This window comes from Pseudophryne corroboree, chromosome 9 (genome assembly GCF_028390025.1).
Source record: "Pseudophryne corroboree isolate aPseCor3 chromosome 9, aPseCor3.hap2, whole genome shotgun sequence".
NCBI lineage: Eukaryota > Metazoa > Chordata > Amphibia > Anura > Myobatrachidae > Pseudophryne > Pseudophryne corroboree.
Window position 1 is genome coordinate 111,104,430 of NC_086452.1, and position 26,682 is coordinate 111,131,111.

A 26,682-nucleotide genomic window follows, 5' to 3' on the forward strand; every position below is an offset into this window, starting at 1 on the left:
ATTCTAGAGGATGACAGGGTATATGTAGGTGTAGGAATTCTAAAGGATAGCAGAGTATAAGTAGGTGTAGGAATTCTAGAGGATAGCAGAGTATAAGTAGCTGTAGGTATTCTAGAGGATAACAGAGTATAAGTAGCTGTCGGAATTCTAGAGGATAGCAGAGGATAAGTAGGTGTAGGTATTCTAGAGGATGGCAAGGTATATGTAGGTGTAGGAATTCTAAAGGATAGCAGAGTATAAGTAGGTGTAGGATTCTAGAGGATAGCAGAGTATAAGTAGCTGTAGGTATTCTAGAGGATAACAGAGTATAAGTAGGTGTAGGTATTCTACAGGATGGCAGGGTATATGTAGGTGTAGGAATTCTAGAGGATAGCAGAGTAAAAGTAGGTGTATGAATGCGAGAGGATAGCAGAGTATAAGTGCAGGAGATGTAGGAATTCTATAGGACAGCAGGGTATATGTAGGTGTAGGAATTCTAAAGGATAGCAGAGTATAAGTATATAAGTAGGTGTAGGTATTCTAGAGGATGGCAGGGTATGTGTAGGTGTAGGAATTCTAGAGGATAGCAGAGTATAAGTAGGTGTAGGTATTTTAGAGGATGGCAGGGTATATGTAGGTGTAAGAATTATAGAAGACTGCAGGGTCTATATAGCTGTTGATTTAGCAGTGTATATGTAGGTATGCTCCATCCACCCGATACCTTTTGCCCATCACTTTACCAGCTATTTTGAGTCAGGCTATGGACGGGATGTAATGAAGTCTGAATTTGATGGGCCTGCGGGGTTCTGGCCAAACTCAGACTTTTTTTAAAGGGGCAATCATTTACAAGGCAAAACCATGTCTTGTAAATGATTGCCTCTTTAAAAAAACATCCGAGTTCGGCCTGGAACCCGCACCTCCTGCCAACTCAGACTTCATTACATCCGGCCCTATATCTATAAATGTAAGAGACATCAGGTGATACTTGAAAACGGAACATATAGCAAGTCTATATCTGCACCAATAACTGCCCACAGGTCCAGGGCAGTCCTATATTTAAAAGCTTAAATTTTTTTCTTGGTGTCTCCTCTGTCACACACTTGTTACTGTATGTTTAGCCTATGGTGTTACAAGTACTCTTTCCTGTATGCAGTGTAGACCCATGGGAGTGCTATCAGGATACTTGGCAGACAACCTGCAGTGTTTTGGAGCATCACCGAGACCTCATGAAGGTGAGACAAGTAATTTCTGTATGTAAACACAACGAGATGGAAATACTTTCTATTACTCAGTGACAGGGGTGTAACTACATATTTGTAGCAAATGTTTGTAAGGGCCCCTATCTACTAACCAATGGTGATAAATGTATATGACAAATGTAACTTACACAGAGAAGATAGGCCCTACTCAGCTCTGGGCCCCATAGCTGCACCCCCTGGCATCTGTGGTAGTTACGCCCTTGCATTCAACTGATGCAGCCACATCAAGTACTTCCACCATACTGGATGCCAACTCTAATGCCTCCTTTCTGGGCCTGTCCCTGACAGTGCAGGGCACTCTCTGCCGTTTCAAACATTGGGCGCCTTGCTAGAAACCATGGGCCAGATTGGATGCCTCTTACGTAAGGGGTGTGTGGGCGTACACTCTGCACATGCCTTGTACACCCCAATGGAGTCTGTGTCCCACCGCACAGAGGAAGAAGGTAAAGGTAATACACTAGGCAGAACCGGGGAAGGAGGGGGGTCTTCTGGCTAGCATTTATCATGTGCATTCTATAAAGTGATATGTACAGTAGAAGCCTGATTAGTTGCTATTGGCAACTTCTCCACTCTTTAGAAGGTTTAGTACATTTCCGCCAGACATATTTAGTTTGTCTAGTCCTGTTAAGGTCCCTTATTGATTCCGATGAAAATACCTGCTTGCATTAATGTTTTTATAATGCTAGTACAGGTATGTGAACAGATATAGTGATTGTACCCATTGGTTCCATTCAGATCCCTCCTCTCATTTGCAGTTTTGTTCAGAAATATTTGCATTATGGCGTATCTGTCTCACACACTGCCTGCTCCATGGCTGGGGCCAGAGTAATATTTGCCTCCCCACTGTCTGTTGCTGCAGAGCATCATAAAGCCTTATAATCCAATGATCATAGTAATTATCAGCGTTAGTTACTGCTTCCGGTTGCTCTACATTCCTAGCATTTAGCGCAGAAACAATGGCGCGTCAGGGCCCTTATAGACTTTACTATTTCTTGCCTCTCCAAGCTGAACATAAGGGAATATAAATCTGTTTCTACTCCTGAAGCTGGAATGACTCAAAACTTAAAGCAGGGGTGGGGAACGTCTGACTTGCAGGCCGTATAGGGCCCGCACAGCCACTTCATCCAGCCCGGTGGCTCACCTAACCCAGGGAGATGCCGGGCGCCCACTGAGATTTTATTACCAGCAGACGCCCGGCTCCCTCCCCTCAGCGGCAGCTGGAGGCAGAAGCTCACTCCTGAGCTCCGGCTTCCAGCTCAGGCAGTGTGTGGCAGTGCGGCGCTATGGAGGTAATTCAGACCTGATCGCTGGGCAGCGATTTTTGCAGCCCTGCCATCGGATAGTCGCCGCCTACTGGGGGAGTGTATTTTAGCTGTGCAAGTGTGTGAACGAATGTGTAGCAGAGCTGTACAAACTGATTTTGTGCAGTCTCTGCACAGCCCAGGACTTACTCAGCTGCTGTAATCACTTCTGCCTGTCCGGGACCGGATTTGACGTCAGACACCCTCCCAACGTTTGGAGACGCCTGCGTTTTTCCAGACACTCCTTGAATACGGTCAGTTGCCACCCAGAAACGCCCTCTTCCTGTCAATTTCCTTGCAAACGCCCGTGCGATCAGATCCTTTGCACAAACCCGTCGCTGACCGGCGATCTCCGTTGCTGCTGTCCATCAGGCCTGCGCATTGCGGTGCATACGCATGTGCAGTTCAGATCTGATCACATTAGCGATCAGGTCTGATTCGGCCCCTATGGGAGATACGTCTACAATTTGGCACTGAGTAAAATTGAGGTTCTTAGTACTATTTTTCGCAAAAAATGTGTACCCACCTACCACGTCACAGTGACTTAATCAGGTGGGCCCCTAACATCCCTGATACTGACATATATAAATTTATCCAGGTCGTGCCTATTCTAATATGTAGTCAGCAGATGCAAGGGCCCATATTAATTAAGAACAGCTATGGGTAGAAGGGTGGGGTGCTAGTTCTGGTAGAAGGGTCTCCACCTTAAAGTGTACATACATACACAATTACAGAGTAAAGAGTACACCTCTTAATGGTTAACACTTAATAGTTCTTATTGTGGAACTAATTATAAGTCCTAACTGGAAATGGTAAGTTTAATAATGTGCATGTAATGATGTACTATGCTGATGAATCTTCCCTTTGTCCCATTGCAGAGAGTAACTGGCTGCATCCTGTCTAATGTGAACACTCCCTCTGTCACACCAGTGATTGGCAATTCCCTGAACCAGTCATCGCAGCCTGTCTACCAGAATAACAACCTTACCAACAAGCCCACTGCAGGCAAGTGTGTGCTAGAAGCAGGGCCGGAATGGGACTAAAAATAGGCCCTGGCATTTTTGAAGCACACAGGCCCAACTCGGTGTCAGCATCTGACTCCTCCCCTTACTATTCATGACTTTTCCTACTTCTTAGTCTATGCTCTTACAAATATAATTAATATTATAACAACATACAAGTGTACATCGGGGGTCATTCCGAGTTGTTCGCTCGCAAGCTGCTTTTAGCAGCATTGCACACGCTAAGCCGCCGCCTACTGGGAGTGAATCTTAGCATCTTAAAATTGCGAACGAAAGATTCACAATATAGCGAAAAGACATCTCTGTGCAGTTTCTGAGTAGCTCGAGACTTACTCTGCGCCAGTGCGATCAGTTCAGTGCTTGTCGTTCCTGGTTTGACGTCACAAACACACCCAGCGTTCGCCCAGACACTCCTCCGTTTCTCCAGCCACTCCCGCGTTTTTCCCAGAAACGGTAGCGTTTTTTCCCACACGCCCATAAAACGGCCAGTTTCCGCCCAGTAACACCCATTTCCTGTCAATCACATTACGATCGCCAAAACGATGAAAAAGCCGTGAGTAAAATTCCTAACTGCATAGCAAATTTACTTGGCGCAGTCGCAGTGCGAACATTGCGCATGCGCATTAAGCGGAAAATCGCTGCGATGCGAAGAAATTTACTGAGCGAACAACTCGGAATGACCCCCATCATTCTCTATTAAAATACACACAACCAGTGGTTGAAGTGGAAATGTTGAAGTGGGGGTATGGAAAAGTAAAGGTTGTAACTAAGCACGCGCGCTCCGGAAAAGGGGCGTGGCCACTTAAAAGGGGGGGTGTCATTCAGTGTAGTTTACCATACCATATACCCCTTATACATATTATGTACCACAATAGTAGGATCCCTTATACTATCTAGTACTGGTTGCCCCTTTCACATTATACCACACAGTATGAGCCGGAATTCACATTATACCACATGGTATGAGCCGAAATTCACATTATACCACACGATATGAGCCGGAATTCACATTATAGCACATGGTATGAGCCGGAATTCACATTATACCACACGGTATGAGCCGAAATTCACATTATAGCACACGGTATGAGCCAAAATTCACATTATAGCACATAATATGAACCGAAATTCAGATTATAGCACACGGTATGAGCTGAAATTCACATTATAGGACACAGAATAAGCCAAACTTCACATTATGCCATTTGGAATGAGACAAAATTCAGGGAGAGTGACAGCAGGGACATAGGGACAGGGAGAGTGACAGTGGGACAGGGAAAGTGACAGCTGGGACATAGTGACAGGGAGAGTGACAGAAAGAGACAGCAAGGGCATACCGTAATGACTAGGGGGAGAGAAAGGCAGCAGGGTAAGATTACCTATTTAGCAGCGGCGGTGTTGAGGATGCTGTGGTCTGCGGTGTGGTGGATTAGGAGGTTGTGGTCAGCGCAGGGCGGAGGAGGCTGTGGGCCTTGAAGATGGTGCAGAGGAGGAGGCTGTGGGAGCTGGCGGAGGTGCAGAGAAGGACTGAGGGCACAGGGCTATTCAGTTTAGCTCCTTACTGTACGCCCATCTAGAGCAAGGCAATCTATATTTTAAAGCCAGAGAACCTCACCCATGCCGATGTCAGCAGAGGAGGCTGAGGGCAGCGCCGGTGCAGTGGAGGAGGAGGCAGAGGGCGGCGGCGGTGCAATGGAGGAGGAGGCGGCTGTGGTTGTCGGCCTTTGGTGCGGCACTGCAGTGCGGCTCCTATGACCACATCGCTACTATTTCAAATCTGCCGCGGACTGGCAGCCAATCAAGAGCGGCCGCGCGGACAAGAGAGAGAGGTGAGGACAAGAGAGAGAGAGGTGAGGACGAGAGAGAGTAAGGAACCTGATTGAGAAAGAGAGGTGGGGATGAGAGCGAGCAAGAGGTATGGGCAGAGAAAGAGAGAGAGAGGTCAGGACCTGAGAGAGAGAGGTGAGGGCAAGTAAGAGAGAGAGAGGTGTGGACAAGAGAGGTGGGGATGAGAGCGAGCAAGAGGTATGGGCAGAGAAAGAGAGAGAGGGGTCAGGACCTGAGAGAGAGAGGTGAGGGTAAGTAAGAGAGAGAGAGAGGTGTGGACAAGAGAGGTGGGGATGAGAGAGAGAAAGAGAGAGGTGAGGACAAGAGAGAAAGAGAGAGGAGAAGATGAAAGGGACAGAGGTGAGGACGAGAGGGAAAGAGAGCTGAGGACAGAGAGAGAGCTGAGGACGATAGAGAGAGAGGTCGAGACATGAGAGAGAAAGAGAGATGAGGGCATGAGAGAGAGGGAGAGGGGAGTGCAAGTGAGAGGTAAGGGCGAGAGAGAGAGTGAGAGAGGTGAGGACAGGAACGACAGATAGAGGTGAGGACGAGAGGGAGCGAGTGAGTGAGGTGTTGACAAGACAGAGAGAGAAAGGCAAGGGCAAGAAAGAATGAGAGAGAGGTGAGGACTAGAGAGAGAGGGGACGACAAAAGAGAGTGTGAGAAAGGTGCAGGCAGAGAGAGAGGTCGGGACTTGACAGAGAGAGGTGAATGTGAGAGAGGGGTGGTGGCAAGAAAAAGACAGGTGAGGGTGAGTGAGAGAGACAAAAGTGAGATAGAGAGAGGTGAGCACTAGAGAGAGGGGGTGAGGACAAAAAAGAGAGAGAGGTGAGGACAAAAGAAAGAGAGAGGGGGTGAGGACAAAAGAGTGAGAGGTGAGGACAAAAGAAAGAGAGCGGGTGAGGACAAAAGAAAGAGAGAGGGGGGCGAGGACAAAAGAAAGAGAGAGGGGGCGAGGACAAAAGAAAGAGAGGGGGTGAGGACAAAATAAAGAGAGATGTGAGGACAAAATAAAGAGAGAGATGTGAGGACAAAATAAAGAGAGAGATGTGAGGACAAAAGAAAGAGGGGGGTGAGGACAAAAGAGGGAGAAAGAGAGGGATGTGGATGGGAGAGAGGGGGAGGACAAGAGAGAGATGAGGACAAGAGACAGAGAGAGGTGATGACAAGAGACAGAGAGATGGTGAGGACAAGAGAGAGGTGATGACAAGAGACAGAGGGCGAGGATAAAAGAGAACGAGAGGTGAAGACAAAAGAGAGAGAGAGGTGAGGACAAGAGAGAGGGAGTGAGGACAAAAGAGAGAGGTGAGCACAAGGGAGAGAGAGAATAAGGAGGTGAGGAAAACTAAAGAGAGAGAGGGGGGTGAGGACAGAGAGAGGGAGTGAGGGGATGAGGAGAGAGTCAGCCAGAGCATGTACACTAGCACTCACCTTGGCCAGGGGGCAGCACTCTCCCTGCAGTGATGCAGCTGGCCAAGTGTGTGCTGCTGCTGGGGCCAGGATCCAGTACTGCATGGTAGCGGGACTCCTCAGTGGCTCAGGCAGGCAGCAGACATGGTGCTCTCGTGTAGTACACTCTGTGCTGAGGCTGCTGCTGCTCCTCCTCCCCAGTCTTCTCCCACCACCGCGGGCCGCTCCCAGAATGCTGTGCGCGATGACGTCACGCTGCATCAGCATTCTGGGAAGGTGGGGAGGGAGAGGATAGCACTTTTCCGGGGAGCACAGTGGCCGGAGTGAGGAGGTGGGAGTGTCGAGAGGGAGGGTCATCGGTAATGACGTCATTATGTCAACCCCTTTTCATCCCCTTAGGGGATGTTTACTAAAATTCTGATTACGTGATTTTCCTATTTCCCTCCTGAAGAATACCTATGTTACATTTCAGCATCCTGACATATCGGGAAGTAAGAGAATTAGTGAGTAAGTCAGCCAGTGAGTGAGTGAGTGAGTGAGTGAGGGCTTTCGCATTTATATGTATAGATTAGTTGTAATTCCTTTCTTGCTTTGCAGTGTTTTATTGTATTCTATATGTTAGTATGGAAACTACTGTCTTTGAAATACTTGGCTAAAGGCCATGAGGTTTATGTATGGATGCTGAGGTCTCTGGGCCTTTTGCTATTAGGGTCATTGCCGATTTAAATTTGGGGCATACCCGCGCAGAGCAGTGGTGACTTTGGTAAGCCACGGCATAGTAAATAAAACCTAGGCATCACCGGATACAGCAACAATATGATAACATCTGAAACACAACACAAAGAAGGTCGCTTTATGTATAAGTTTTAAAGGACACTTGTTCTGCCATTTAATTTGTAATTAAAGCTCTACAATGTATACAATGGGGTATATTTACTAAAATTCGTATTTTCCCGACTGAGGTTAAAGTTCAATCACGAATGACATCGAAAGTGAAAAGTTGCAACTTTTTGAATTTATTACGACTAATTTACTAAGCTGTCGTATTCTGCATTTTCGTATTTACCGATGTCGATGTCATTCGTTTTTTTTCCCAGTGTTTTACGTGAGTGACTTGTAAAACACTGCCGACTTTAACACAATGAATCTCGGCCGGATCTGAGAGATCCGTGCTGGGCTTCATTGTGCACCTTTATTAAAATAGAAATCATTGTTAAAATCTAAAAAAAAAATGCGTGGGGTCCCCCCTCCTAAGCCAAACCAGCCTTGGGCTCTTTGAGCCGGCCCTGGTTGAAAAAATATGGGGGGGGAAATGTCAGGGGTTCCCCCATATTTAAACAACCAGCACCGGGCTCTGCGCCTGGTTCCAAAAATACGGGGGACAAAAAGCGTAGGGGTCCCCCGTATTTCTGAAACCAGCACCGGACTCCACTAGCCAGATACATAATGCCACAGCCGGGGGACACTTTTATATAGGTCCCTGCGGCCCTGGCATTACATACCCAACTAGTCACCCCTGGCCGGGGTACCCTGGAGGAGTGGGGACCCCTTCAATCAAGGGGTCCCCCCCCTCCAGCCACCCAAGGGCCAGGGGTGAAGCCCGAGGCTGTCCCCCCCATCCAAGGGCTGCGGATGGGGGGCTGATAGCCTTTTTGTCAAAAAATGAATATTGTTTTTAGTAGCAGTACTACAAGTCCCAGCAAACCTCCCCCGCAAGCTGGTACTTGGAGAACCACAAGTACCAGCATGCGGTGGAAAACCGGGCCCGCTGGTACCTGTAGTACTACTACTAAAAAAATACCCCAATAAAAACAGAAGACACATACCTTGAAAGTAAAAGTTTAATACATACATCTACACCTCCATATACACATACTTACCTATGTTCACACGAGGGTCGGTCCTCTTCTCCATGTAGAATCCATGGTGTACCTGTTGAAAAAATTATACTCACAAAATCCAGTGTAGATGGCTCCTCTTCTTTTCTATTTGTAATCCTGGTACTTTGCAAAATAACAAAACGGACACCCGACCTCGCACTGAAAGGGGCCCCATGTTTTCACATGGGACCCCTTTCCCCGAATGCCAGGAACCCCCCCTGACTTCTGTCTAAGAGGGTTCCATCAGCCAATCAGGGAGCGCCACGTTGTGGCACCCTCCTGATTGGCTGTGTGCTCCTGTAGTGTATGACAGGCAGCACACGGCAGTGTAACAATGTAGCGCCTATGCGCTCCATTGTAACCAATGGTGGGAACTTTGTGGTCAGCGGTGAGGTTACTTTCGGTCAGCCGCTGACCACAAAGTTCCCACCATTGGTTACAATGGAGCGCATAGGCGCTACATTGTAACACTGCCGTGTGCTGCCTGTCATACACTACAAGAGCACACAGCCAATCAGGAGGGTGCCACAACGTGATGTTATTTTGCAAAGTACCAGGATTACAAATAGAAAAGAAGAGGAGCCATCTACACTGGATTTTGTGAGTATAATTTTTTCAACAGGTACACCATGGATTCTACATGGAGAAGAGGACCGACCCTCGTGTGAACATAGGTAAGTATGTGTATATGGAGGTGTGGATGTATGTATTAAACTTTTACTTTCAAGGTGTGTGTCTGTTTTTATTGGGGTATTTTTTTAGTAGTAGTACTACAGGTACCAGCGGGCCCGGTTTTCCACCGCATGCTGGTACTTGTGGTTCTCCAAGTACCAGCTTGCGGGGGAGGCTGGCTGGGACTTGTAGTACTGCTACTAAAAACAATATTCATTTTTTGACAAAAAGGCTATCAGCCCCCCATCCGCAGCCCTTGGATGGGGGGGGGACAGCCTCGGGCTTCACCCCTGGCCCTTCGGTGGCTGGAGGGGGGGGACCCCTTGATTGAAGGGGTCCCCACTCCTCCAGGGTACCCCGGCCAGGGGTGACTAGTTGGGTATGTAATGCCAGGGCCGCAGGGACCTATATAAAAGTGTCCCCCGGCTGTGGCATTATGTATCTGGCTAGTGGAGTCCGGTGCTGGTTTCAGAAATACGGGCGACCCCTACGCTTTTTGTCCCCCGTATTTTTGGAACCAGGACCAGGCGCAGAGCCCGGTGCTGGTTGTTTAAATATGGGGGAACCCCTGACATTTTTTCCCCATATTTTTTCAACCAGGGCCGGCTCAAAGAGCCCGAGGCTGGTTTGGCTTAGGAGGGGGGACCCCACGCATTTTTTTTTAAACAAATATAACACTTTCCCACCCCTTCCCACTGAAAAACATGCACGGATCTCATGGATCCGTGCATGCCTATCCGAACACTGTAAGAAAAAGCAGGTCTGGGTTTTTTTAGCACTTTTTCACGATTTGTATTTTAGCACGGCAGTGTTTGGCTATTGTCGGCAGTGTTTGTGATTTGCACTTTTTAGTAAATGACCGATTTCTACCAAATTCCTGGCGTATTTGACCAATGGTGTATTGATTCGTAATTTTTTCCTAGGACTTCCAAAATAATACGAATGCCCTCATCACTGCCGTGATTTGAGTTTAGTAAATTCCCGAGATGACACTTTGAAGAAAAAACATCATCTCGGTCAAAATCGGGACCTTCGTATATATACCCCAATATGTGTATTTGTTGCAGTCTTCAATTCCTCTATAAGTGTACAATTGTTCTTTCTCTAGTGAGGATTCTGGGAAAGGTTGGTGAAGGATTGAGTCGTATGTGCTGTGTCCGGCCCAACCTGCAGCGTGTTACATTTGTAGGTACGTGTCAGTAGATGATTCCCTTGCGCTGAGATCCTCAACCGGATATTCTAGTATACACACCAGCATCTGTGTTTTCAGTTACATTACATCATTTAACACTTAGGGTGAGATTCAAATGATATATCACGCCCAATTTCCTTTCTAAAATGATCTCCGTTATTGGCCCTCATTCCGAGTTGATCGCTCACTAGCTGCTTTTAGCAGCAGTGCAAACGCTAGGCCGCCGCCCTCTGGGAGTTTCCCCAGGCACGCCTGCGTTTGTATCTGACACGCCTGCGTTTTTCAGCACACTCCAGGAAAATGGTCAGTTACCTCCCAGAAACGCCCCATTCCTGTCAATTACTCACCGATCAGCAGTGCGACTGAAAAGCGTTGCTAGACCTTGTGTGAAACTGCATCGGCTTTTGTGAAAATACGTCGCGCGTGCACTGCACGCCATACGCATGCGCAGAAGTGCCGATTTTTTGCCTGATCGCTGCGCTGCGAACAACGGCAGCTAGCGATCAACTCGGAATGACCCCCATTGTGTCCAACGTCCCTGAGGGCAGAAACAGAATGGGTGTGGAAAGGGGTGAAAAGAATTGAATCCCACCTTTAGGGTCTAAGTTATGTTCTGTATTGAATACATGTATATTGACTTGTTAGTTTCAAGTTGCAGAGGAGATAAATTTGATTAATAATAAATCGGGATTATTCTGAAAATCTACATTTTATATGAAGTATAAAATTAAATATAATTACACTTTGCTGGATATCTCATTAGAACAAACGGCTATACCTGGGTTTTGATAATATGCCTATTGTGCGAGTTGGTATCGTTATCCCGGCGGTCAGAATCCCGACCACGGGATGCCGGGAGCGGGGCGAGCGCAAAAGAGCCCCTTGCGGACTTGCTGCGCTTGCCACGATGCGGGCATGGTGGCATGCTACAGGCTCCACGCTATTTATTCTCCCTCCTGGGGTGTCATGGACACCCCAAGTGGGGGAATAGGTGTCGGTATCCCAGCGGCGGTATGCTGAGCGCCGGGATCCTGACAGATGGGATATTGAATTCATCCCTTACTGTGCATATTGTGCTACTAGTACCTTACAATAGCCGGTAGATTTAAGTTTTGTTGCGTTTGTTTAAGAAAATATCTACAGTAAGTAACTTACCCACTGCCATTACAAATTACTCAAAATATGAATAAACACTAGTAAAAGTATGTAAGTGTACATGGAGATGTTTCCTACTAGTTCCCATGACCCCGTACCCACGTGTTGGTACATGCAGTTGGAAGCGGAGATACAAAATACATTGAGACCCTCCAACCGACTGCATGTACAAGAGCTTTGTCCAGCACAGTTGTGTTTGACGTGCAGTTATCATTGGAGTCTATAAGAGGAAGAATAGTGTGACAAACACATTACTAAAAAAGATTTTTATTTTATTTTGAAGAGCTTCAAAATAATATTGAAGAGAGTAATAAACAGTCTAATAGTACAGCAGGGTGTCTAGTAATAGAAAGAACACACTTTCTGCTGCTAGTGAAGTTAGATAGTCCAATGTCCAGTCTAACGGATTGTGTGATTTTACTCGACAGATGAAAATGCCAACCTGGGCACAGTGATGAGATATGAAGAGATAGGTAAGTACCAGTAGGTGGCAGTGTGGTGGGGATGACACGGTTGAGGTGACACTCTCTAGGATGCTACTGAGATTTGTCTTCTCACTCATACACTTGCTGTCCTTCCTACCCAGAGCTACGGATCTTGCTCCTGTGTGGTAGTGACCTGCTTGAGTCATTTTGTATCCCTGGCCTCTGGAATGAGTCAGATGTGAGTATTTTTCCTTATGTTGTCAGGAACCCCTTCTATTCTCATTCTTCTCCCCCGTATGATGGTGCCTGAGTTATGCTGTGTGGGTGGCTTTCTGTATGTCTGGATTCATTTTATCCACATAACACTCCATGTATGTATTTTCCTGAAGATGGAGGTGATCGTGGGAGATTTTGGCATCGTGGTTGTGCCACGTGACGGGACAGACACTGAGCAAATCATGAATCACTCATCACTGCTTCGTAAATACAAGGTGAGCATTAGTGTAAAGAGTTACCTAAGTAGAGATGTTGATAACCAGATTTTGCCTTTAGGGCATTATTATTTCCTGCATAGTCTTAAGGGTATGCGGTCAAGATCCCGCAGGACGGAATCCCGGCGGTCGGAATACCGACACCGGGATCCCGACTGGCACGATCCCGACATATTCTCGCTCTGTGGGTGTCCACATCACCCATAGAGGGAGAATAAATTAGTGTGCCGAGCGTAGCGAGGCACCGTGCCCACAGCGTGGCGAACGCGCTCGCCCCCCTGTTGGGATTGTGCCGGTCGGGATCCCGGTGTCGGGATTCCGTTCGGCGGTAATACATAAAGATTCTGCATTAAGGGGGTCATTCCGAGTTGTTCGCTCGTTGCCGATTTTCACTATATTGCGATTAGTCGCTTACTGCGCATGCGCAAGGTTCGCAGAGCGCATGCGCTTAGTTATTTTACACAAAAGTTAGGTATTTTACTCACGGCATAACGAGGATTTTTCATCGTTCTGGTGATCGGAGTGTGATTGACAGGAAGTGGGTGTTTCTGGGCGGAAACTGGCCGTTTTCTGGGAGTGTGCGAAAAAACGCTGGCGTTTCTGGGAAAAACGCGGGAGTGTCTGAAGAAACGGGGGAGTGTCTGGGCGAACGCTGGGTGTGTTTGTCACGTCAAACCAGGAACGAAACTGACTGAACTGATCGCAATGGCTGAGTAAGTCTGGAGCTACTCAGAAACTGCTAAGAAATTTCTATTCGCAATTCTGCTAATCTTTCGATCGCAATTCTGCTAAACTAAGATACACTCCCAGAGGGCGGCGGCTTAGCGTGTGCAATGCTGCTAAAAGCAGCTAGCGAGCGAACAACTCGGAATGAGGGCCTAAGCCTGACAATATTCACTTACTGTTGCAGCAGATGTTAGGCTTATGTATGTAATGACTTTTTACTAGTACATTGAAATCCTGTATTGTGCTAATCTTATGGCCTTTCACCTTGCAGAGTAACATCCTTGTGGTAAAAGATGACAGCAACCATCCAATGTCCAACGTGAGCTCCACCAAGAGCAGGTAATGAATAGGTGTCGTTAGCTCATTTCCAAGTGTAAAGTGGCCCCTCCTAGTGATTTGGATCAGTTCTGATTGCTATCAGGATCAATTAAATGTCAGTTGGGATCATCAGAAATTCCACTTTGCCAGTGAACATAGTCTGCCAGTGTGGGATCATTATATAAGATCAATAACTGGGCACCATATGATCTGGTTTCTTGGACCGATCCAATTTGATCACCCATAGCCATGGCCAAATTGGACAGACATACATATGTAGCCACTCTCAGTCTTTGCCGCAATGAATGCAAATGTGCCTGTGCAGGCATCGCGGCTATTCACAGCAACACGCCAATAATTGCTGGTGTGATTGCACACTTGTCACAATCTCTTTGCATCACGGCAAAGAAGAGAGTGGCTAAATCTATATGGACGCTTTCTATTCAGGCAGGTTTGCTCATGTACTGTGCATTATAGATCTCAGCTGTACTGTGCATTATAGATCTCAGCTGTACTGTCCATTATAGATCTCAGCTGTACTGTCCATTATAGATCTCAGCTGTACTGTCCATTATAGATCTCATCTGTACTGTCCATTATAGATCTCATCTGTACTGTCCATTATAGATCTCAGCTGTACTGTCCATTATACATCTCAGCTGTACTGTCCATTATACATCTCAGCTGTACTGCCCATTATACATCTCAGCTGTACTGTGCATTATAGATCTCAGCTGTACTGTCCATTATACATCTCACCTGTACTGTCCATTATACATCTCAGCTGTACTGTCCATTATACATCTCAGCTGTACTGTCCATTATAGATCTCAGCTGTACTGTCCATTATAGATCTCAGCTGTACTGTGCATTATAGATCTCAGCTGTACTGTGCATTATAGATCTCAGCTGTACTGTCCATTATAGATCTCAGCTGTACTGTCCATTATAGATCTCATCTGTACTGTCCATTATAGATCTCAGCTGTACTGTCCATTATACATCTCAGCTGTACTGTCCATTATACATCTCAGCTGTACTGTCCATTATACATCTCAGCTGTACTGTGCATTATAGATCTCAGCTGTACTGTCCATTATACATCTCACCTGTACTGTCCATTATACATCTCAGCTGTACTGTGCATTATAGATCTCAGCTGTACTGTCCATTATACATCTCAGCTGTACTGTCCATTATACATCTCAGCTGTACTGTGCATTATAGATCTCAGCTGTACTGTCCATTATACATCTCAGCTGTACTGTCCATTATACATCTCAGCTGTACTGTCCATTATACATCTCAGCTGTACTGTCCATTATAGATCTCAGCTGTACTGTGCATTATAGATCTCAGCTGTACTGTCCATTATAGATCTCAGCTGTACTGTGCATTATAGATCTCATCTGTACTGTCCATTATAGATCTCAGCTGTACTGTCCATTATAGATCTCATCTGTACTGTCCATTATAGATCTCATCTGTACTGTCCATTATACATCTCATCTGTACTGTCCATTATACATCTCAGCTGTACTGTCCATTATACATCTCAGCTGTACTGTCCATTATACATCTCAGCTGTACTGTCCATTATACATCTCAGCTGTACTGTGCATTATAGATCTCAACTGTACTGTCCATTATACATCTCAACTGTACTGTCCATTATACATCTCAGCTGTACTGTCCATTATACATCTCAGCTGTACTGTCCATTATACATCTCAGCTGTACTGTCCATTATACATCTCAGCTGTACTGTCCATTATAGATCTCATCTGTACTGTCCATTATAGATCTCATCTGTACTGTGCATTATAGATCTCAGCTGTACTGTGCATTATAGATCTCAGCTGTACTGTGCATTATAGATCTCAGCTGTACTGTCCATTATAGATCTCAGCTGTACTGTGCATTATACATCTCAGCTGTACTGTGCATTATACATCTCACCTGTACTGTGCATTATACATCTCACCTGTACTGTGCATTATACATCTCACCTGTACTGTGCATTATACATCTCACCTGTACTGTGCATTATACATCTCAGCTGTACTGTGCATTATACATCTCATCTGCACAGGTCATAGTTCAATACCCTCTCTGTATATTATACACAGACTTTGACTGATGAGTGTTTTGGTCTTCTTCAGGTTGGCTCTGCAGCACGGAGATGGACATGTGGTGGACTACCTGGTGCAACCAGTCATTGACTATGTTCTGAAAAGCCAGCTATATATCAATACATCGGGGTGATCCTGCATGTTCCTGTACCGAGCGTGGCGTTGTACTCACCCTCATCATCACAGTACAGCGTGTTATTACTCACTATTCACCACAATCTCCTCACAGATCATGATACCTCTTTTACCCCACTCATTGCTGTCCGCCTCACCTCTCTGCCTTATTCATTCACTTAAGATCTTCTGTCTCCAAAGCCCAAGGTGAGGAAGCACTCACAGTACTATTGTATTGGAAGAAGTGCTTGGGGCAATGTTTATTTCTGGTGTATTTAAATATTAGAACCATTCTACATTTATTATGGGCGGGATGGTTGGGGTATTCATTAACCCATTCAGCGCCTTGAACGTCAAGCCACAATGAATGGGTTCATATTTATTCCCCTGGTTATTAGTCAGTTTAAAGGGTGGGTATTTATGTATATTAATTTATTACTTTAGTAAAATGATTTCCTGTATCTCTTTTGCTGGTAGTAGCTGGAAAACTGTCTGTAATCCTTGTCCTCTTTGAACCAGTACTTCTAGAGGACTGTGGGTAACAGGAGTTAGGGAACGTTACTAAATCCCCTTCATGATGAGCATTCTGCACGCAGTTAGCATGTTCTTCTTGTGCTTACATCTCCATGGTGTTCTCATTGTCTGTATTAGCTCCTGCCTGGAAAGTAATTGGTATGTGCCCACTAGCAAAGTGCAGGGTTTAACATAGAGTGAGATGCCAATATAGTTTCTCTATCATTCATGGGGGATACTGGAACCTTGGGTATTGGTGGAGCTGGAGGAGTCTGAAGCAGCACAGTCTTCTCTTCCGCTATGCCCCGCCCCCTTCCTACACAATAACTTGTTTGAATAGAATGTACACCCTATGTTCAAGCATGCCTGTATATTAAATATTTAATCCAGAGATTCCAGACATGTCAAAAAGGTGTCATATCTCCCTGACCTGATTTGTGACCCTACGTGTCTGCTTTAAGGATATATAGTTCTCAGCCCTTTACATTTATATACAGTATAATCAATGCTAAGGCCCTAGTAGTTGGCTTAGCCATTTTCACAGTGTTCTTTAGTCACTAAGATTTACCGGATTATAAGCAACCTCAAACTATCTGTATGCCAGTGTCTCTCAAACACGGTCCTTATAACCACAGCTGTCTGGGTTTTAAGGTAAAATCAAAATGACTTCGGTACTAAATTGTGCTAAAGTATTTACAGTATTAAAACCTGGACTGTGAATGTGTCTTGAGGAACAAGTTTGGAAACACTAGTGGGGCAGATGTAATAAGCCTGGAGTAGTGATAAAGCAGTGATACGTGCAAGGTGATAACGCACCAGCCAATCATCTCCTAATGGTCATTTTACATATTGGAGCTGATTGGCTAGTGCGTTATCACCTTGCACTTATCACTGCTTTATCACTTCTTCAGGCTTAATACATCTGCCCCATTGTACATCTAATTAAAAGTGGCAGTGTTGCCCAAAGCAACCAATCAGATTTCTGCTATCATTTCTTTATTACATCCTAGGAAATGAAAGACAGAATCTGACTGGTTACTATGGGAAACACTTTCACTTGTCTGCTTTAGAAGCTTCAGTAAATATTCTGCTCAGTCTTATTGGACATAACAGATTATTTATCAGTAAGTGACTTGTACTACAACATGTATAGCAAGATAATATAGAGACACAATGTATAAAGGGCTAGCGCTGATCATGTGTCTGGGAGGCTGCAGGCATTCATTTTGGGGTTCCCTGTGTTGAACAAGTACCTTAAATCCTTTAATAGGGGGGAATAAAACATGCTGGGTGTGTTTCAGAGTTAGAACTAACACAGACAAGACTTTATTTTTTCACAATCATATTACACAACAGGGCTATCAGTCTGGGGAACATTGGGGATGGCTATGATCTCTGAGGCAGTATTGTGTTCCTCAGCTTACATGAAAACCTCCATAGTATCTATTGTGTTCAAGAGATTATCCAAAGCCAGCAAGCATGAATTTACAATTAGAACATATATGGAGGCCACCCCATGAAAACATAAAGCATTTTCTGGTCTACAGCCCCCTCCTCTGTTCTTCATCACATGCCTTAGCTTGGCTTTTATCATAGCATGGCTAAATTTCTTACAGCAAAGAAAGGGTTCATTACAGAGCTCACTGTAGCAGAGGGTTCCATGAAGATTAGGTTTAAAATATGGGGCCGCTATGGTAACAAGAAGCGTGCATGATGACATCACCTGCAAGCGCCAAGCATAGCCTGTTAGGACATGTTTCTGGGACCCATTTGCAGAGTACACGGTTAGATATATTTACTTGAGACCAAACTAAAGGTTAATTGATTTTAGCATGTAGCAAGTCCAGAACAAGGAGCCAGATGGGGATAATAGACAAATTTATGTCTCTTGTGTAACAATGATAATAGAATAAAGTGGTGTGTGTGTGTGAGAGGGTAATCACTGGTTTGGAGGGGGTTAACTGCATTTCTTTAACTTGTGTATGGTTTTGTTCATATTAATGTTGCTGTTTTACCAATAAAGATTCTGCTTTGCTATAAATGAACGTGTGAGGCGTGATGTCACAACATCACAGAACAGTAACGGTTGGTTACATTTTATTAATAAATAAATCGGGTAAAAAGACAGAATAATTAGCACAATCTCTATGAGAGAGACAAATGTCATGCCTTTAGGTAGTTTTATGCCCCTGTGAACTGTGCGAGTCCTGTCCCAGCCATGTCCAAATCAGAATGTATTTCTCCCAGAACACCCCCGGGTAAAGGGTGCTCTTATAGTGCAGTCATTGGACATGGTCACAGTTTGGGTGAGTGTGAATGACTAGTGCCTCTTAGTGGGCCTTTGCTGGACCAACACGGAGCCATGTTCTGCTAAGGCCTTTCAATAGCCGTGGTACTGTAGCATCCTGGTGGCAAGGTGTTACGTATATCTCGCAGGTTCTGGATGTCAATAAGGGTTTGTTGGATCCCTTCGTCCAAGCTGAGAATCCTCTGTCTTTGGAGTTTAGCGGCCAGCTCCATCTCTTCCACAGCAGGCCTGAGGCGCCCAGTGATCTGAGTACGAGCTGATTGCATACTTCGTTCTAGAGCTCTCAAGTCTTCATCCTTTCCTCCCATAGGTTGGTCTGCATAAAACAGTCACATAGAGAAGATTTAGACTTCAGAGTATTATTTCCGCTCTTTGCTAGAATACCAGTTTCGTAAAGACCTGTAAGTGATCTTGTGTGTCTGGTGCAGGCAGCAGACAGATTCTTACCGCTTCCAGTTTACTAAAGCTCCCTCTAGTGGACAGGCCTTGGCTGCTGTCATAGTAACCAAAGAAAGCCTTGATTGGTTAACAGTATAGGCTTCTTCCCTTTGGTTAATATTAGGGGTTCCAAATTTTGGAGATGCGGTGAGCCTGACCTGAGCCTGTCTGCGCTGCCGGGGCAAGGTCATAACTATGCTCCTGCACAGCATGAAAGAAGGGTCCCGGTGTTCCAAAATGGCCGTAGTCATGCCCCTTAGTACTGGGGCTCAATAGATCTCCTGTCTGTCCTGGTTACTATAGCAGTATTCACAGAGCGACTAGTAGAGGGAGCTTCAGTAAGCCAGAGGAGATGACAAATTGTCTGCTTCATCTACATGGAGGCCCTTACAAAAGTGTTGCCATGGCGCCCACAAATGTCTAGTTACTCCCCCGGCTGTCCATGAACCCAGGTGTTTTACATTAGGAACAGAATCTAATCAGCAATTCAGCCCAGTACAGAGAACTGCAAATGCTCCACATTGACTGTGTTCAGAACAGAAAATAAAACACAGACGTAATGTAACATCCTGAGGAACTATGAGAGCACAGCTGCTGCAAAGCCTCTAGTGCAATAATCACAGGTGGAAATGTATGACCCGCAGATTTTCCCAGTGTATTACATTTGGCAAGAGGAGGCAGGAATTAGCACTGAGGTAATTAGCAGCACTAGGGAGGTCATTCCGAGTTGATCGCTAGCTGCCGTTGTTCGCTGCGTAGCGATCATTGAAAAAAAAGGCTAATCTGCGCATGCGTATGCACCGCAGTGCGCACGCGCATCGTACGGGTACGAAGTCCATTGTGGTTTTGCACTGGTTCTAGCGACGATTCCAATTGCACAGCTGAATGCAAGGAGATTGACTGGAAGAGGGCGTTTATGGGTGTCAACTGACCGTTTTCTGGGAGTGTTTGGAAAAACTCAGGCGTGGCCGGCGCTCTGCTGCACAGGCGTTCGCACTCCTGCAAAGTGAAAATACACTCCCCTGTGGGCGGCGACAATGCGTTTGCACGGCTGCTAAAAACTGCTAGCGAGCGAACAACTCAGAATGACCCCCTATGTGTGGGCGACATTGAATTGATTATAATCCTTCCTTCTATTTAGCTAGTACAATGTAATGCCAAAATCTCCTCTTTAGAATTTGTCAATAACAATTATATTTCTATGGAATAATAATACATCATGCATCTTATGGATTTATATTCCTCTACCATATTAATATCAAAGCCATATGTGTGGAACAATAAAGTTATCCAGCATTATCGTAAAAAAAGGCACATTGATTACTGACATACAAACCTCTGCATTAGGGCACGCCTGGCCAACCTGTGGCTCGCCAGCTGCACAACTACACATCCCAGCATTCCCTGCAACAGTTTTAGGACTCCCTAATAGGAAAATTGTGGAAGGGCATGCTGGGACTTGTAGGTTCACAACAGCTGGAGAGCCACAGGTTGGCCAGGACTGCATTAGGGTAAGTGCAAAGCTCAACTCAGTATACACATAAGCAGGGCAGTAGAGAGCCTGGCTGGGCCCAGTTACTTTTCAAAGGGGGTGGCCTAATAACAGGAGGCGTGGTCATGCACCCTTAGGTTAAAAATCTGAAAAAAAATTGTATTTTAAGCGCCTCCTTTGCCACGCTGCAGCCCAGCATATAGAGCAGTGTGTGCTGGGCTGAGGAAAAAAGCTGCTGCTGCTAGGTAAGGGGGCCGGCTTCCCCCCTCTCGCAGGGGGGTGCTATTGTGTGGCCACGTCCCTTCCTTGTGAGACCACATCCTTTTATTGACAAGCACTGTCACTTTGTAAGTATGGGAGGGCGCAATTTTATAGTTTGCATGGGGGCGCCGAACACCCTAGCACCAGCCCTGCCCTCTCGACACCACTGCACATAAGGGGGTATTCAATTAGTGCCATTTTTTCGACCAGTCGAAAAAACTGCACTTTTCACTCTTTTTTAGGTCGAATTTACATTCGACCTATTCAATGCCCGGCACGTTTTTTTCGACTGGTCAAATTCACTGCAGATACACGTGTTTTGGTGAATTTGCAAGCGTTTTCGCCCATTTTTGGAGCAATTTTTGCACATGCCGATTCGACAAAAAGAGTGAATGTGCATGGGCGAAAAATGGATTAAAAAACTGGCGAAAATGCCCGCAATTGAATACCCTATGTCCAATTAGTGCACTTTTTTCAACCATTCGAAAAGACGGGACTTAATTGTATACCGGCCATAGAATACTACAAAATTATTTTATTAATTGTAAATGTTCTATAGCAGCAGCATATTTGGTTGCGCTTTACAATTGTCAAACTTTTGATAATAGATCTCTCTCACCTCTTCTTTGTACTTTTATATTAATGTAAACAAGCTATTAATGTGGAATTGTGCTACTTAAATGCTTTGAGACAGCAATCAGCCACCGGTGAGGTAAGTTCCAGGTGAAATTGGCCTAAAGTCCTCTTTGGTTACACCTCAAAATTTAATTATCATCTAAAATCCTATGTATGGTAATAACAGGTATAAAGGTATTGTTGTATCTGAATTGCTAATACCGTAGAGCAGTGTTTTTCAACCATTGTGCCGTGGCACACTAGTGTGCCCTGAGCAGTCTCCAGGTGTGCCGCCATAGAAGCACAGCCAGGCCCGTCAGTGTTTTGCCGCTACTGAGGCCCTGGAACGATCAATACTGGTGGGTTTAGTGGTTGCAGAGCCAGTTCTAGTTTTGGGCCCGGGCAGTGTTGGGTTCTTCTGGCTTTCTCAGATGTGGCTCAGACGTTACCTATGGAGAAGCTGTGACACGACATCCTAGGACACGCAGCTGCACCATGCATCACCATTATATTTGAGTGTGCCATGGCAATATTTAAATCTTGTTCAGTGTGCCGCAAGTTGTAAAAGGTTGAAAATCTCTGCCGTAGAGTAATAATTCAATTGGTGCATTATGCTGTTACAACCAACACCTTGAGTGGCTCAGTTATACTTACCCAACAGACTTAGCACACGATCAAGTGCACGCAGTGTCGCCGTTACAGCATCCAGGGTGCCACCAGCACTGGCCTCTGCTTCCAGCGCACTCTCAGCAACCTACAGGCAGAAAGCAGGTTAACAGGAAAGTAAGGCAGGCCTGCTCTTATGTGTGCGCATTTGTACAGACATTTTATGATGCCTATTGCTGATGTAAAGCCCATCTTACAAAAGGCTAATATGTAACCGGTTTGAAGACAGATTGATGTTTCTTACCCCTTGGGCAGCTGCACTGTCTCCTTCTGCTGCCTGAGTCCTATCATCCAGGTCTCCGGCTGTTCCTGTAGCCATCTTACGCAGCGCTGCAAACTCTCGCTCCAGGGTTAAGGCCAGTTCAGCAGAGCTATTCACATCCTGGCTCATCTGCAGCATGTCCTGCGGAGCACAGCAAGGATGTTGTTGAGTTATTTTACACTATACTAGGGATCTGGTGTCCACATAAAGGTTCTTCTTTAGTATTATGCAAGATTGGACAGTTACTTGGGAAGTTCATGTTATTGTGCTGGCAAAACAGGAGTTATGTTATTCCACTGAAAGACTCGTGGCTCATACATAACCACACTACTTATACACACATGAGACATTGATCACTGGCACACTAGACTAAAGAATAATAGGTTAATATTATTATAAGTGCATTTAGGAGCTCTACGACCCACTCTCCGTGACAATCGGTTTTCTTACCAAGCAGTGGACTTACCTGTTGTATGGCAGATGTGATAGTCTGAGCTTCCCTGGAGTTTCCAGCGGCCGTGCTAGCGTCTTTCTCTGCCCCCTTCAGTGTCGCTTCTGCTCTCTCTGTGGTACCGGCGGCTGCCTGAGTCTGTTGCCGGATCTCTGGGAGACGTCTCATTGCATCTTCAGCTTCGCTGCGGCGATCCCCCACTTTCTCCCCAAACCCTACACAGGTATCAGAACAGGTTGTTCTCAGTAAACCTAATACTTAATATTATGTGTTACAACTGGTCTCACAAATAGGCACAGAGGACAAGATAGTAGTTCACATTCATCTTACTAAACCCATGTCTGTTCTTAATATTCAACTAGATAAACCTTGGCTTTGTAATTGGCAACCATTCGAGACACCCAGAATTCTTTGCTGTCATACGTATTTTTTTACAAACCTTTGGTCAAATATTGTGACCTGGTACATAAAGCTGGACTTATAAAGATCTATGAGAAGTCTGAGGGATTTGTTTTTTATTTGTTACGTTTTTATTGAACATCGTTTTTAAAAAACAATATACAGAAAAACTTTCTGCTAAAAAAATAAGAATTTACTTACCGATAATTCTATTTCTCGTAGTCCGTAGTGGATGCTGGGAACTCCGTAAGGGCCATGGGGAATAGCGGCTCCGCAGGAGACCGGGCACAAATAGAAAGCTTTAGTACTACCTGGTGTGCACTGGCTCCTCCCCCCATGACCCTCCTCCAAGCCTCAGTTAGGATACTGTGCCCGGACGAGCGTACACAATAAGGAAGGATTTTGAATCCCGGGTAAGACTCATACCAGCCACACCAATCACACCGTATAACTTGTGATCTGAACCCAGTTAACAGTATGATAACAGAGGAGCCTCTAGAAAAGATGGCTCACTACAACAATAACCCGATTTAGTTAACAATAACTATGTACAAGTATTGCAGACAATCCGCACTTGGGATGGGCGCCCAGCATCCACTACGGACTACGAGAAATAGAATTATCGGTAAGTAAATTCTTATTTTCTCTGACATCCTAGTGGATGCTGGGAACTCTGTAAGGACCATGGGGATTATACCAAAGCTCCCAAACGGGCGGGAGAGTGCGGATGACTCTGCAGCACCGAATGAGAGAACTCCAGGTCCTCCTCAGCCAGGGTATCAAATTTGTAGAATTTAGCAAACGTGTTTGCCCCTGACCAAGTAGCTGCTCGGCAAAGTTGTAAAGCCGAGACCCCTCGGGCAGCCGCCCAAGATGAGCCCACTTTCCTTGTGGAATGGGCTTTTACAGATTTAGGCTGTAGCAGGACTGCCACAGAATGAGCAAGCTGAATTGTACTACAAATCCAACGAGCAATAGTCTGCTTAGAAGCAGGAGCACCCAGCTTGTTGGGTGCATACAGGATAAACAGCGAGTCAGATTTTCTGACTCCAGCCGTCCTGGAAACATATATTTTCAGGGCGCTGACTACGTCCAGCAACTTGGAGTCCTCCAAGTCCCTAGTAGCCGCAGGTACCACAATAGGCTGGTTCAGGTGAAACGCTGAAACCACCTTAGGGAGAAATTGAGGACGAGTCCTCAATTCTGCCCTATCCGTATGAAAAATCAGGTAAGGGCTTTTATAGGATAAAGCCGCCAATTCTGACACGCGCCTGGCTGACGCCAGGGCCAGCAGCATTACCACTTTCCATGTGAGATATTTTAAGTCCACAGTGGTGAGTGGTTCAAACCAATGTGATTTTAGGAACCCCAAAACCACATTGAGATCCCAAGGTGCCACTGGAGGCACAAAAGGAGGCTGTATATGCAGCACCCCTTTGACAAACGTCTGAACTTCAGGAACAGAAGCCAGTTCTTTTTGGAAGAAGATCGACAGGGCCGAAATTTGAACTTTAATGTACCCTAATTTTAGGCCCATAGACAGTCCTGTTTGCAGGAAATGCAGGAACCGACCCAGTTGAAATTCCTCTGTAGGGGCCTTCCTGGCCTCGCACCACGCAACATATTTACGCCAAATACGGTGATAATGCTGCACGGTTACATCCTTCCTGGCTTTGATCAGGGTAGGGATGACTTCATCCGGAATGCCTTTTTCCTTCAGGATCCGGTGTTCAACCGCCATGCCGTCAAACGCAGCCGCGGTAAGTCTTGAAACAGACAGGGTCCCTGCTGGAGCAGGTCCCTTCGTAGAGGTAGAGGCCACGGGTCCTCCGTGAGCATCTCTTGAAGTTCCGGGTACCAAGTCCTTCTTGGCCAATCCGGAGCCACGAGTATAGTCCTTACTCCTCTCCTTCTTATGATTCTCAGTACCTTGGGTATGAGAGGCAGAGGAGGGAACACATACACTGACTGGTACACCCATGGTGTTACCAGAGCGTCCACAGCTATTGCCTGAGGGTCCCGTGACCTGGTGCAATACCTGTCTAGTTTTTTGTTGAGGCGGGACGCCATCATGTCCACCTTTGGTTTTTCCCAACGGTTCACAATCATGTGGAAGACTTCTGGGTGAAGTCCCCACTCTCCCGGGTGGAGGTCGTGCCTGCTGAGGAAGTCTGCTTCCCAGTTGTCCACTCCCGGAATGAACACTGCTGACAGTGCTATCACATGATTTTCCGCCCAGCGAAGAATCCTTGCAACTTCTGCCATTGCCCTCCTGCTTTTTGTGCCGCCCTGTCTGTTTACGTGGGCGACTGCCGTGATGTTGTCTGACTGAATCAGCACCGGCTGACCTTGAAGCAGAGGTCGTGCTAGGCTTAGAGCATTGTAGATGGCCCTTAGCTCCAGGATATTTATGTGAAGTGATGTCTCCAGGCTTGACCACAAGCCCTGGAAATTTCTTCCTTGTGTGACTGCTCCCCAGCCTCTCAGGCTGGCATCCGTGGTCACCAGGACCCAGTCCTGAATGCCGAATCTGCGGCCCTCTAGAAGATGAGCACTCTGCAACCACCACAGAAGAGACACCCTTGTCCTTGGGGACAGGGTTATCCGCTGATGCATCTGAAGATGCAATCCGGACCATTTGTCCAGCAGATCCCACTGGAACGTTCTTGCGTGGAATCTGCCGAATGGAATCGCTTCGTAGGAAGCTACCATCTTTCCCAGGACTCTTGTGCATTGATGCACTGAGACTTGCCCTGGTTTCAGGAGGTTTCTGACTAGGTCGGATAACTCCCTGGCTTTTTCCTCCGGAAGGAACACCTTTTTCTGGACTGTGTCCAGAATCATCCCTAGGAACAGAAGACGTGTCGTCGGAATCAGCTGCGATTTTGGGATATTTAGAATCCAGCCGTGCTGCCGTAGCACTACCTGAGATAGTGCTACTCCGACTACTAACTGTTCTCTGGATCTTGCCCTTATCAGGAGATCGTCCAAGTAAGGGATAATTAAAACGCCTTTTCTTCGAAGAAGAATCATCATTTCGGCCATTACCTTGGTAAAGACCCGGGGTGCCGTGGATAATCCAAACGGCAGCGTCTGAAACTGATAGTGACAGTTTTGTACCACAAACCTGAGGTACCCTTGATGAGAAGGGTAAATGGGGACATGGAGGTAGGCATCTTTGATGTCCAGACACACCATAAAGTCCCCCTCTTCCAGGTTCGCGATCACTGCTCTGAGTGACTCCATCTTGAACTTGAACCTTTGTATGTAAGTGTTCAAGGATTTCAGATTTAAAATAGGTCTTACCGAGCCGTCCGGCTTCGGTACCACAAACAGCGTTGAATAATACCCCTTCCCTTGTTGCAGGAGGGGTA

At 46.0% G+C, this 26,682-nt stretch overlaps 2 protein-coding genes across 2 annotated transcripts in view; one reads left to right on the plus strand and one right to left on the minus strand.

Annotated features, from left to right (window-relative positions):
• Positions 1-18,457, plus strand: part of NMNAT2 (nicotinamide nucleotide adenylyltransferase 2) — a 96,806-nt gene extending 78,349 nt beyond the window's left edge. The window contains exons 4-11 of the mRNA XM_063939764.1: positions 1,133-1,211; positions 3,418-3,548; positions 10,463-10,539; positions 12,126-12,170; positions 12,284-12,360; positions 12,512-12,613; positions 13,611-13,678; positions 15,820-18,457. Of these exons, the coding sequence (XP_063795834.1) occupies positions 1,133-1,211; positions 3,418-3,548; positions 10,463-10,539; positions 12,126-12,170; positions 12,284-12,360; positions 12,512-12,613; positions 13,611-13,678; positions 15,820-15,922 (682 nt within the window). The 3' untranslated portion in view covers positions 15,923-18,457. The remainder of the gene's footprint in view (positions 1-1,132; positions 1,212-3,417; positions 3,549-10,462; positions 10,540-12,125; positions 12,171-12,283; positions 12,361-12,511; positions 12,614-13,610; positions 13,679-15,819) is intronic.
• Positions 18,458-18,496: 39 nt separating this feature from the next.
• Positions 18,497-26,682, minus strand: part of LAMC2 (laminin subunit gamma 2) — a 77,295-nt gene continuing 69,109 nt past the window's right edge. Inside the window, exons 20-23 of the mRNA XM_063939762.1 lie at positions 22,925-23,124; positions 22,441-22,599; positions 22,185-22,284; positions 18,497-19,040 (exon numbers count right to left, since the gene is read on the minus strand). Coding sequence (XP_063795832.1) covers positions 18,787-19,040; positions 22,185-22,284; positions 22,441-22,599; positions 22,925-23,124 — 713 coding nt within the window. The 3' untranslated portion in view covers positions 18,497-18,786. The remainder of the gene's footprint in view (positions 19,041-22,184; positions 22,285-22,440; positions 22,600-22,924; positions 23,125-26,682) is intronic.